The sequence below is a fragment of the Orycteropus afer genome, unplaced genomic scaffold (genome assembly GCF_000298275.1).
Source record: "Orycteropus afer afer isolate SDZICR_OR568_19922 unplaced genomic scaffold, OryAfe1.0 scaffold00032, whole genome shotgun sequence".
NCBI classification, from domain to species: Eukaryota; Metazoa; Chordata; class Mammalia; order Tubulidentata; family Orycteropodidae; genus Orycteropus; species Orycteropus afer.
The window spans coordinates 6,512,083-6,525,230 of record NW_006921619.1 but is presented as its reverse complement, the minus strand read 5'-3'; the positions used below and the strand labels follow the sequence as shown (position 1 = coordinate 6,525,230).

General features: G+C 47.6%; 1 protein-coding gene across 1 annotated transcript in view; it reads right to left on the bottom strand.

Annotated features, from left to right (window-relative positions):
- Positions 1-13,148, bottom strand: part of LOC103192871 (endothelin-converting enzyme 2) — a 38,988-nt gene that overhangs the window by 1,587 nt on the left and 24,253 nt on the right. The window contains exons 3-16 of the mRNA XM_007935933.2: positions 12,731-12,817; positions 12,271-12,406; positions 11,832-12,047; positions 11,245-11,369; positions 11,000-11,146; positions 10,816-10,881; positions 5,586-5,774; positions 4,531-4,673; positions 4,061-4,175; positions 2,489-2,599; positions 1,474-1,572; positions 1,093-1,170; positions 418-521; positions 111-221 (exon numbers count right to left, since the gene is read on the bottom strand). Coding sequence (XP_007934124.1) covers positions 111-221; positions 418-521; positions 1,093-1,170; positions 1,474-1,572; positions 2,489-2,599; positions 4,061-4,175; positions 4,531-4,673; positions 5,586-5,774; positions 10,816-10,881; positions 11,000-11,146; positions 11,245-11,369; positions 11,832-12,047; positions 12,271-12,406; positions 12,731-12,817 — 1,727 coding nt within the window. The remainder of the gene's footprint in view (positions 1-110; positions 222-417; positions 522-1,092; positions 1,171-1,473; positions 1,573-2,488; positions 2,600-4,060; positions 4,176-4,530; positions 4,674-5,585; positions 5,775-10,815; positions 10,882-10,999; positions 11,147-11,244; positions 11,370-11,831; positions 12,048-12,270; positions 12,407-12,730; positions 12,818-13,148) is intronic.

Below are 13,148 nucleotides of genomic sequence, written 5' to 3'. Positions count from 1 at the left end.
ACTGGATGAGTTCATGATAAGGAGACATCTGACTCCCACCTTCAGCCCTGCTCCCAATGCACCCAGATGCCCAGGCCCAGGATCCAGGTTTTCTCTTGACTCAGATGTACTTAGGGTGGTTGCGAGCATAGAACGGGGCCTGTAGGATGCCAGCAGGGAAGACAATCTCATTCTTGGTTGGAAGGTAGTAGGCATTCACTGTCTGGGGGGTCATGCTCCACCTGCAGGAGAAGGAGGCTGAGGCTCAGATGGTCCTGACCCTCCTGATGCCCCTCCCAGCCCAGCAGTCCTGATCTATCAATTGCAATGGCCTGGTGCCTCTGGTCCAAGATCAGTCTTGCCACCCCTCACCCAGTCCCGGAAACCTCCCCCCACCTCTCAATATTGCCCCAGGTGCCTGCGGCCCCCGATTCTCACTGGTCCCGGCTGGGAGGTTTGCGGAGCTGGTCAGCCATCACCTTAGCAGAGAAATTGTATAAATTCAGCATGTTCTGGAAGAAGGAATCTTCAGAGACTTCATACTATGGGAGTGATGGGAAGTAGAAACCATGCAAGAGGACATGTCGGAGGGCATAGTAGTCCCAGCTTGGCCACTAATTAGCACCTCTCTGAGCCTCAGTTTCCCCAACTATAAAATGGGAGTAAATATCTAATTTACGGCATTGTGGTTCAATGACTTCACGTATACAGAATAATATATAATAACTGCTAATATTTAAAGATTACTTATGTTGCAGGTGGCATATTTTTTAACACACTGCCTCCTTTTGTTCTTACAAAAACTCTATGATGTAAATACAAATAGGATCCCCATCTTACAGATGAAAAGTTGAGATTCAATAAGGTTATGTAACTTATCCAAGGCTACACAGTTATTTAGGCACAGAAAAAGGATTTGGTTCAGGTTTGACTCCAAATCCCTGGTTTGTAAGCACTTATTTCCCTATCAGACCTGCAGCCTGGCCAAGAGTTAGCAACTAAGAACCAACAAACATCTCTTTCCTTTTCAGTGCTTGAACCCCAATTACTGAACCTAGAGAACAGTGCTCCCCCCAAGGCTGAAGTTCTATACTGGTGAGCAGAGAAACTCACCCCATCATAAATATCATCCAGCTCTTTGGGTTCCAGGATGAAGTCTGGGAAGCCAATCATGTCGTAGATGGCATCTGCCTGAAGAGACCAAGTTAAAGGTTTCACTCTCTTCAGGAGTCCCTGGGTGGTACAAACAGTTAATGTGCTGCTAACTGAAAGGCTGGAGGTTCATGCCCACACAGAGGGACCTCGGAAGGAGGTCTTAGTGATCTACTTTCAAAAATTTAGTCTCTGAAAACGAATGCAGTTCTACTCTGACACATGCAGTGTTGCCACGAATCAGAATTAACTCGAAGGCAAATGGTTAACTGGTCAAGCTCTTGATAAAACTATCCTCCATCCACACCTCAAGATGGCGCCCCAACTCCAGCCACTGCTCACTTTCTCCTTGGCTGCCTGGCGGGTCTTCTCATCCATCCAAACCAGCTGTCCCAGGGCTTTCTCAAAGGCTGAACGGATCTCACTAATCATCCCCTCTGCCTAGGAGGGCAGGAACACAAGTCAGCCTCCCATCTGCACTTAAAGCATCACTTCTCCCTGCTGCAGGGGAGCACATGAGAGTGCCCCACTCATGAAATAAGGCCAAGCTGGAAAGGATGGGAAGGAAACACGATTTGTGAAGGTACTGGGATGGTGGGTGGCTTACTAATGAATTAAAATTTTAATTTACAATCAGTTAATTAAATGAATATGATTTTAATATACTGTATTGATATTTATCTGATTATGAAAGGAAGGCATGGGTAGTAAAAACCTTGGTAAGTTGGTAAGAGCTGACAGAGGAAAGTAGATGTCATTTATGATTCATCTCAGAGATGAATCTTTTTCTTAACATTTTGATGATCTCTTTCTAGTATTTTCTTTGCCCAGATAAATATGTAAGTATTCTGTGCAACATATATATTTTTTTGTTACCTGCCATTTTTTCACTTAAGAATATATCATCAGCTTTAAGATTGCTTAATAATCCATCCGAGCCACTATTTATTTTTCCATTCCCCTGTGATCAGACATATAAATTGGTTTCATTTCTCCCTATTATAAACAACTTTATCACAGACACTTTTGTAGGTAATAGTTTAAATATATCCATTATCATCACCCAATAAATAAATTTATTTTTTCTAGTTATTCAAGTAACATAAGCGCATTGTAGAAAATTTGGAAAACACAGAAAACTATAAAGGACAAAAGAATTCCTCACACTCTCACCACCCAAAGCAGCTATTGTTAATTTGTTGATGAACTTCATGTCAGTTTTTTTTTTCTATATGTATACACATAAATAACAGCAAATTTTTTTTTTAAATACCTTACATTTATTGCCCTAAAATATGCTGGACAGTGAATTTTCAATAAAACAAAGGATAGTGTTGAAAGAAGCATGGCAACTCACAATTTCCTTGCTTTGCCGGTCGAATGTGGCCTTCACGAAGAGGGAGCCCAGAGCAAAGCCCAGGGCGTCATCCGTGTTGGAGATACAGGTCTGCCATCTTGGCATGCAGGACTGTCAAGGGACAAAGAGTCAGGCCTCTCAGAGTCGGCTCTGTCCTCCAGTCTGAGGGCCTCTTAGCTCTGGGTTTTGGTTTGTCATCTCTCCCAAAGGACTCCAGGAAAAATGAAAGGCAGTATCTCAGAGTGCCGCCTCAGCAGTGGACAGCAGTCCTCAGCAGGGTGCTGCTGTTCTTCCCAACAGTCTCCTCCTCTGAAGTTTCTAAGAGCCCAATGGGGTCCAGAAGTTTCTTTGCTCAATTCCATATCTCAGTCTCATATCCAGTTCCCCACATCAGAAACCTGGGAGTCATCCCAACTTGCTCCATCTCTACCCCCACATTCAATCCATCACCAATTTCTATATGTACACAAGTGTCCTAATCTCTCCTGTCCACTCCATTGCCACTGCCCTGCCTTAGAACACTATCATCTCTTGCCTGAAGATTGCAAACACCTTCTAACAAGACTCCTGGTGCTATGCTCAGGTCCCCCAATCCCCTCCACTTCGCTGCCAGAGAGATCATTTAATACATAAACCTAGCCATGTTACTCTGCTTAAAGCGATCCCATGGTTCCCCAACCCTGAAAGGCCAAACTTAGCACAGTATTATGGTCTCATCATGGCCTGCCCCTCATCCAACTCACAAACCTCAGCCTCTCTGCCGCCCTGTGTTCAAGCTGAAAACAGAACAAAAGCTGCTCTGTCTGGCTTCTAGGAATTTTCATATACTGTTCCTTCTGCCTGGAATGCCATTCCCTCCTGCCCTTTTTGTGAACACTTTTTGAAAATGTCACCTCCTCGGAGACTTTCCTGTGCTGTCCCCACTTGTATCCTATAGTACAAAGGTCTTTCATATAATGTGACTATCTATCACCCCAAAAGGAGCTCTGGGGATGCAGTAGTAAAGTATCCAGCTGCTAACCAAACCCACTAGGCACTCCATGGGAGAAAGATGAATGTAGCAGTCTACTTTTGTAAAGTTGTATAGCCTTGGAAACCTTACGGGGGAGTTCTACTTTGTCCTATAGGGTCACTAAGAGTTGGAATCGACTCGATGACAGTAGGTTTGGTTTAGTTTGATCACCCCAAAATGTGTGTTTGTTTGCATGTCCACTTCCTCCACTTAATGGGGCACCATAAAACTAAGAACTGTACTTATTCATTATCATCATCCAAGCGGACTGCCTATCTGTACCATGAATGTAGGTAAGCTTCACTTAACATTAACCCAGTTAATCTTCATGACAACCCTGCAAGGTGTTCCTGTTTTAAAGACCAGGAAATGGAGAGTCAGAAAGGCTGGAGAATATTTCCAAGGCCCCATAAGGTTAAAAAATGGACAAGATGGGATTAGAACTCAAGTTGGTGTGATTCCAAACTCTGTGCTCCAACTATATCATAAGGTAAATGCCACCTGACACACATATTAGCTACATTGGATCAGAAGTTGGGGGCAGAGTCAAGAGTGCTCACCTTCTTGGTGCCATAGAGCGTCTCCAGCAGCTTCTCTTGTGCAGACTCAAAGCTCCGGTCAAGGCTGGAGGTTGTCTTCTGCACCAGGTTCCAAATCAGGTAATTGTTCAGGATGCTGGTATTTAGAAGAGAACATAAGAAGGGGCAGTCCCAGGAACAAGCAGGCAGCAGGAGTCCTGAGAGGCATGGGTGGGAGCTGTCCCAGGATCCCTCCCTCTCGTCCTGGGACCACACACCTGCCTATAGAAGTCAGGTGAAGCAAGGTGTGGGAATAAAGATTCCAAGTGAGCTGGCATCCTATTCTCTAGGGAGAATAGCCTGCAGACATTCTTTTTGAATGTTTAGAAGACCCAGCTCCCTCATCAAATGCTGCTCTGTGTCTGGCTGTACCCGTCCCCTATGCCCTGTCCCTGCCCAGGACCTCCACAGAGTCCTGAGCCATACCCTCTGCATCTTGGGCTCCTCCCCACCTTGGCTCTGTGCGGTTGATGAGCTCTGACACCTGCTGCAAATAATCCATCCCATAAACCACCACAGGCTCAGAGTCACTCAGCTCCAGCGGTGACAGCAAGGAAGACAAGAACTCAAGCCAGTCTACGGAGGGTGCCAGGACCTAGGAGCAAAAAAATAAAATAAAATAAAATAACCCTCAAGCCTCCCTGCCTGTAGCCTGGCTTCCAGCAGACCCTTCCCCCACTGGTATGCTGCCACCTTGGAATCCTTCCCATTGCCATGGCAACAGCTACTGGCTGCTTGGTGACCCCTTCCTGCAATAAACCTTTTTCCAGGCCTGAGCACTCCTCAATCTGGGAGCCCAACCACTTCCTATATGTACACAGGTGGAAAACCATCTGTGTGTGATATTCAGCTAGGGCACAGATATTCAAATATTTTCATAACAGTTAATACAATACCACTCCCCTGAGGCCCCCAGGGTACAAGCATACTTGGCCCCTTCCCTAGGACCACCTCAACTTCTCCATTATCAAAGGGTTGATATGCCTGGCACAGTAAGAGTTCTCCAGTATCTATTCTGATTTGTGGGCATCTTGTACAAGCTGTTATAGACTTTTTTAACATCACGGTGCCTCCATAAGGAGCTCTGGTGGCATAGTGATTAAGGCATCTGGCTGCCAACCAAAAGGTCGGTGGTTTGAACTCCCAGTCACTGTGTGGAAGAAAGATGAGGCAGTCAGCTTCCATAAAGATTTACAGCTTTGGAAACCCAGTGGGGTCACTGCAAGTAGGAATTGATTCGATGGCAGTGAGTTTGGTTTCGGTTTGGTTGTGCCTCCATACATACATACAGGAAACAGGAAAGAGACCAAAGGATTGCCCAGTGACAGGTGGCCTTAAACGATACCACATCTCTTTCCAGGATAGCAATGGTGCAGCTGGGAAACTCCAAAAAGCAAGGAAATGAGGAAAGCATTGCTGCCTTGGGTAGATGGCATGAAGGGAAGCTGGAATGTCTGTGCCAGGAGTTGGCCCCTCCCAGCTCTCTCTGGTCCTCTGCCTGCCCCACCTGCAGCTCAGCAATGCTCATCTTGTGATAGATCTTCTCCTCATCACGCCGCTGGTCCTGGGGCACGGTGATGTTGGCCAACTGTATCTCCAGCTCCAGCACCTGCTGCATCTGCTCCCGCGTGGAGGCTGGCCATCCACCCAGCAGCACCCCCAGCTCCTCCATGTAATCCAGATAGGCGGTGAGCACCTGCCAAGGCCCAGAGTAGACTTCAGAGCCCATCAACAAGTCTCGCTGGAAGTTGAAAGGATCTTTCCTGGCCACCACCTCTGCCCATCATCTCTTCTGCTGACCCTCATCTCAGAGGCCTTCTTGGACCACCCTGTTTCATTTCTGTCACAGTGCTTTTCACCATCTGCTATTATCTTGTTTGTTTATTTACTTATGCAGTTGTTTACTATCTATTTTCCTAAGGAAAAGGTAAGTTGCAAGTGTATCCTGAAGGCCTAGAACAAACTGTAGCACAGATTTAAGAAGAAAACAAGTTGGCATGCAGTCTATTCTGACTCATGATGATCCCATGTGTTGCAGACTAGAACTGCTCTATAGGGTTTCATGGCTGTGACTATGAAGCATATGACCAGGCCTTTCTTCCAAGGTGCCTCTGGGTGGGTTTGATCCACCAGCTTTTCAGTTAGTAGTCAAGCACATACTCTATTGCACCACCTATGGACTCCTAGTACTGAGTAGATGCTCTGAAAGTATTTGTCCAGTGGATGGACCTGCTTCTCACACTCTCTCTTCCAATTTCCTAAAGCCCTTCTGGTTTTCCCAGATCCTCAGTGACCCTATGTCTTTATTTAGCAGCTGAATGGCCCTCGCAGGGAGTTTGGTCCATAGTAGCTTCAACTCCCTTCCACCTCCCATTCTTCCAGGCCTCAAACTTGCTACCTTCTCTACTTCCCTCTGGTTACCAAGGGAAATAAAAGCACAGAGAAGAAATATTTAGTGACCCCTTATGTATACATGTGTCAGGCTCTCTGCTGGGGCATTACATGTAATTGTATCTTTCCGCAGCTTGCAAGAGCTCGATAAAGTGGATATTATAAGTCCCGTTTCACAGAGAGGAAATAGGCTTTGGAAGATTACATGACTTGACCTGTATTATAACCTAACAGGTAGCAGAGTCAGAATGCGGACCAGGGCTGATGACTCCAAGGCCACAGCCCCAGTACTACCTGAGCCCAGTACAAAGTCACGTTGCCTCCCCCTTGCTGGCACCTGAGCTCCATGAGGGCAGGGTTGTGTTGGCTTTGTTTGCTACTGCAGTCTTCAGCACACAGTACGTACTCAGGAAATATTTGTTGAATGAAGGGATGAAAGCCTGCAAAGAGACCCTCAGCACTGCCTAGTATGACTCTCTGTGGCCTTCCTCCTGGGGAGCAGTCCACGCTCTCACTCTGACACCCATGCTGAGCTCCCTTATCATCAAATGCTATCTCCTCGTCCGGTTTTAGCTTTATGTCCAGTCTCTGTACTTCAAAACTGCTCCTTTTCCCCCACCTTTCCGCTTCCTGGTTGCTGGTATCAGAGGAAGAGGTTTTAGTACCAATCCCAGTCATTGTAGCTCATGAGGGGTAGGAAGGTTAACTCAACAAGTGATCTTGCCCCCTTACACACACACTCAAGTTATCCTTTTTGCTTCATACCCTTTTACCTTTAGTTTAAGACTTCCTTTGGAGACTTTGCTGAACCCTGCTGTTATGGATTGAATCATGTCTCCCAAAATATGCATTGTAAACCTTAAATCCTATGCCTGTGTTTATAATCTCATTAGGGAATGGGTTCTCTTTGTTATTTTAAAAGACCGTATCAGTCAGTGTAGGGTGTGTTTTAAGCAAATTACCTTTGAGATATAGAAAGAGCAGATTAGGTTAGAGAAGGAAGCAGAAGCAGGGGAAAATAGATGGCAAGCCACATGAAGACCACCAAGGAACCCAGGACAAGGGCCTTCCCTCAGAGCTGACAGAGAGAAAGTCTTCCCCTAGAGCAATGCCCTCAATCCAGATTTCTAGCCTCCTAAACTGTGAGAAAAAAAAATTCTGTTTCTTAAAGCCACCCACTTGTGGTATTTCTGTTATTCCATCACTAGTTAATTAAGACACCTGCATTACTCCTAAATTTTTATTCTATCTTTACATTTGAGAGACGAAGCGAGCCTATCATGTCCTTCCCTACCAACTACTCCTCAGCCTTTTGCACTCCAGCTTCCCCATCCCAGGGGAACCAGTACCACACCTACAGACAAATCCAAGGCTTTCTCCTCATCCTCTCTTAAGTGTTGAACTACTTGGCTCCCTCTTGCCTTCTCAAAGTTCTCTTCTTACCTGACACCAGTGATGCAATTCTTTTTAAAACAAAACCAAAAACCTATGTCCACCACTCTCCCACTTTTGAGTTTTCCTTTCCATTTCTTTTGGGATAGATCCTAAATCCTAAATGCAACCCACAATGCCCTGCATTATGAGTCTGTAATAACTTGGCCCACCCTCCCTTCCTGCTCCTGGTCAGTGACTCCTTCTTGCAGCAGAGCCTTTGCATAAGCTATTCCCTTTGCCTAGAACCATCTCCTTTTGCTGCAGCCTACCTTCATCCTGGGACTAGGCACTTCCTATTACACTGACTCTCAGAAGCCCATACTTCTCCAGTACAACAGTTCCAACAACTATAAACAGGATGACTGTGTAAATAGTTATTTTATGTCTTCTCCCCCACTGAGTGACAGTGACAGTGTCTTGTTTGCCACTGTGCCTAGAGGAGGGTCTGACCAACTATTGCTCAGTAAACATATGTGAATGAATGAAAGAAGGACAAACAACTCGGCTGATTGTCCTACTCCATAGCAGTCTCTTTCACTGGCTTTCTTCCTGCCACTACCCTTAAAATACAAGAGTCAGAATCCAGACTTTCTGGAACCATTGAGGCTGGATGAAACCCCAAACTATTGTCTTGAGAAAAAATTTAAACCTTAAACCAAAACATCCCCTGAAATCTTTAAACCAAACAAAAGTTTACCTTAACTAGCAAAGAATGTCCGCCTTGAGCACTGTGCTCTTCTCAAGAACTGACTGTATGGAATCAAATTGGTAAGAGCAACTTGAAAAGTTAGACTGGAAATTCAGGGGCAGTGAATTCATGTCTATTGGGGAAAGAACAATTCAGAAAAGGAGGGCAAAAATAGTCACACAGCTCGAAGAATGTAATCCACATTACTGAGCTGCACAGGTAGAAACTTGAATTGATGATGTTCTGTTAAGTATATTTTCAAGAACAAAAATGTATTTTTTAAATATAAGGATCACCCTTCCTTTCTCTATCCTTTTCCTACATTTTCACCTCTCTTAAGCCTTTGTCTAGTTTTCTAAGGAGATACCCCTCAAGTCCTGGATGCCTCTTGGCTTGTCCTCTCTACAGAACTCCATGTAATTTTCACAACTTTCTGCTGACCTCTCCATGTAGAAGGCACCCAAAAACCAAACCAAACTCACTGCCGTGGAGTTGAATCCGACTCATAGCGACCCCTCCTTGGGTTTCCGAGGTGATATCTCTACAGAAGTAGATTGCCCAAACTTCCTTCCAAGGAGTGGCTGGTGGAATTGAACTGTCAGCCTTCTGGTTATCAGTCAACTGCCTTAGGCACTATGCCACCAGAGCTCCTAGAAGGCACCCAGGTCCCTCAAATTTGAGCCACTAAAATGAGAAGTTCCCACTCTGTGTGACTGCCACATGCAGGAGCACTAGCTTGCACCCCTCCCAAACACCACGGAAAATAAATGCTATGATCCTCATTTTTCAAGAGGAAACTCAGACTCAAAGAGATTAATCAAACTCTACCATGCATTAGAGCTGGGATTGAAATTCAAGTCTGACTCCAAAGTCTGCCCTTTTCTTGTGCCATCACTTTGTCTTCTCTTTTCCAGCATGCTCTCAAGCTGAGTCTTCCCGCAGATACCCTGAGTCTCTAAGGAAACCTCTGTGCCACCATCACTCAGGCTTACAGCTTCAACCATCTTTTCTTCCTCCCTCCTGCTACTCCTCTCTTCTAATATCCAGCCACCAATAACTTGAGATACTACTTTGCCTGCATCTCTTGCATCTTCTCCTTCCTCACATCCCCTCTGCCTCTTTCCAGTTTGGGCCCGTAGGACCCAGAGCCTGGAGTACTGCAGACTCTTAACTCATCTCCAGACTCCCTCTCTTGCATCTACTCTCACACCTCAGCTGAAACAGCTGCTCAGAGCACTGCTCACTGCGTCACTCTCTCCCTGCTGTGGAGTATGCAATGGCTCCTGGGGGCTGTAGAACTAACTCCTTAGTGTGGCATTTCAGGATCCTATTGGGAGCTCTGGTAGCATAGTGGCTAAGACACTTGCCTGCTAACCAGATGGCTGGTGGGTCCAGCCACTCCTCGGAAGGAAGGTTGGGCAATCCTACTTCCCTAGTGATACTGCCTTGGAAACCCAAGGAGGGGTCGCTATGAGTTGGGTTTGACTCGACGGCACATAACAACAACATCCACCTTTCCAGCCTCCTGTCTGTTCTGAGCTATTTTGCCAAATTGGACCCCTTCCCATGGGCCAAACACATCTTAGCTTTTTCCTCCTCTATACTTTTGCTTAACTCTCTTTTCTACACAGCATGCTCTTACCTGCTTCCAAATATGCTAGGATTCAGCCCAAATGTAATTTTCAGAACCTTCTCTGAGTCTCTTCCCTTTTGCATTCTACAGACCGTTTTTTGAGTCATTTCCTGTGCTACCTGGATTCATAAACCCATCTACCCTGAAATCTTTCTCTGGCAAGGGCTCTAAAACTCACATCTCAGAATTCTCCCACTGCACCTGACTACCATAAAACCAGGAGTCAATTGCTGTTGAGTTAATCTGACTCATGGTGACCTCACGTGTGGCAGAGTAGAACTGTGCTCCACAGAGTTTTCCATGGCTGTGACCTTTTGGAAATATATCATCAGGAGTTTCTTCTGAGGCTGCTCTGGGTGAGTTCAAACTGTCCACCTTTTGGTTAGTAATTGAACTATTTGTGCCAATCAGAAACATGGTAGGTGCCCATAAAATCTTTTCTGGATGAATCAAAGGAAGGAAGACAGGGAAAGAAGGAGGGGGGGAGGACAGTTAGCTCACTGGGCAGCAGGATAGGTTCAACTTTCCCCCTCTGACCAGGCAAAGGAAAAAGTAAACAGGGAAGAGGGAGGGCTCTGAGGCATTCCTTACTTTCTCATTGGCAGTCTTGTTTAGATAGTAATCTCGAGAGGGCAGAAAGAGCCCAGATTGGTCCACCTGTGAGAGGAATGAAGAAGAATGAGGCTCCCCAAACCTGGACTCTTGTGTGGAGATCCAGCCCAGCCCACTGTCACATGGGAGGGGAGTATGGCCTCACCCCTCCCCAACACGGTACCTGGATAACATTGCTGTTGGAGCTCTTGGAGTCAGCACTGATGTAGACAGTAAAGAAGGGGGTGGCTCTGTAGGTCCCTGCCACTGCCTTCAGCACTTCCATGAAGTTGTCTTGGTCCCAGGGTCCTGTAATGTTCCAACCACCAATCTGAGGAGAGAGCATAAGTGGAACCAATAGCACAAGGACCCCAAAAGTATCCCTGAGCTACATCCTCTCCTGAGGCCTCTCCTGCTCCCCTGCCCTGCCTTGTCAATGAGGTCTCGAAGTGGCTGGGCTCCCAGCTCCTCAATGCGGTCCACACGCAGGCAGGAAAGGTAGAAGCGCTGTGTCTTCCGTTCAGCTTCACTGCTGGAGTTGAAGGTAGTGTTTTCTGTGAGGTGGAACACAGGGTGCAGGTGGCAATTAGGTTAACTGCTAAGGGGGTGTCCCTGGCCCATGTCCCTCTCCTTGCATTCTCTGTGAGCAGTGCCCCGATGTAGACCCAGGAACATTGTCTGAAAGAGCAACCACATGGCTTCCTCTCCCCTACATGGACATTCTCCCTCAGAGATTTCTAGACATTCCAGGCTTCCTGGTACCTGCCACACCTCTATAATGCTTGAGAGTGCAGAGAGGAGCCCTTTACTTATACTCAGAGGTTCTAGCCACACACTCCTCCCCACAAAACACAAATTTTTATTCTTCTCATAAGCTCCTGTTCTCTGTATGTCCTACCCCAGCAATATTAATTATCCCCTTTTCCAATCATTTGTGGACAGTCATTGAGTACCTACTAAATGCCAGGCCCTGTGGCATGTACTTGGCACAATGTCACCCCAACAGGCCCACTCACCTAGCAAGTGCTTCAGTATGGCCTGGTTCTGGTCCCAGAGGCTGTTGAAGGTGTTCCAGCGAGAACGTCCATCGGGCAGAGGGTTCCTCTGAATCCAACCTCCACAAGAGAACTGGTAAAAGTCTTCACAGGGGCTCACTCCCCGGTCTAAGGACTCCAGGATTTTCCCAGCTACTCGAATGCAGGCCTCTGTGAGGCAGATGCTGTGGGATGGGTCTGTGGCAGGGGACAAGGCCAGAAGGTAGCAGAGTATTCGTCAGTCTAGGAGAGGCAAACACGCTGGGAGGGGCAGTGACAGCAGAAAGATTATGAGGAGATGGAAAAGCCAGGGGCAGGAGGCTGTGGGGAAGCCTGGTTCCAATCTAAGAAAATCTTAGAGGCCCTTTAGCCTCCAAAGCCTCCAGGCTGGGGGGCTGGTGATGGGTGTAGACCCACCTACCTCCGTGGTACTGGACCCCCAGGGCCACAAAGCAGCCCAGAAGTAGTGCAGCCAGCAACAGAGAGACACCTGCCAAGACCAGCTCCAGCTGTGTGTGTGAGCCTAAAAGATGTCTTGTCCCTTTCCGGAATCCCACCTGGGACAGAGAGAGAAAGAGAGCTGCAGGACAGGGTATCCAAGATCAGAATCCTCCTGCAGGGTGAAAGCACTGGCAGTTTCCAGACCCATGGAAGAAAGACGCTAATGGGGTTAACTTTGGGCTTAAGGGCAATGAGGCAGGCCCTAAGCCTGTTTGTGCAATGTCATGGCTTAGAATGGCTTCACCATAGTCATAGTGCAAAGGCCAGAGACTCAGCTGAGATGGGAAAGATGACCCTCCAGGGTAACCAAGATCTCCGGAGTGTCCCAGGCGTCATGCCCAGGCTGGGGCCTAGTGAGAAAGGGGGAACCCCTTGCCCACCTCTAAGGCGTCCGGGGAAGCCCCGCTCTCTATGGGGGTCTCGGGTGCATCTTCATCCCGAAGCGTGGCCCGTTTGTACTCCACCATCTGCCAGAGTCCGGGGCACCAGCCGAGGTCAGGCAGAGAGAGGGCTGTTTGCCCACCACCCTGAACCAATGTCCCACCCGCCAGGCCTCCTGCGCCGCACTCGGAGCCCCATTCCACCTGCCCGGTACTTGTCCCGCAGGGCAGGCCCTCCGACCCCGACAACCCTCCAAGTACGAAGCCCCATCCCCGCGAACCCTCGCCCTCGCCCGACGCAGCCTGCCCCCTCGTGGCCCACCCCTCTATGCCGCCCGCCTCCCCATTATCCTGGTTCTCGCCCCCGGGGTCCGAAGCCCCGCTCACGTCGCCGCCGCCGCCCAGCTCCTGCAGCGCG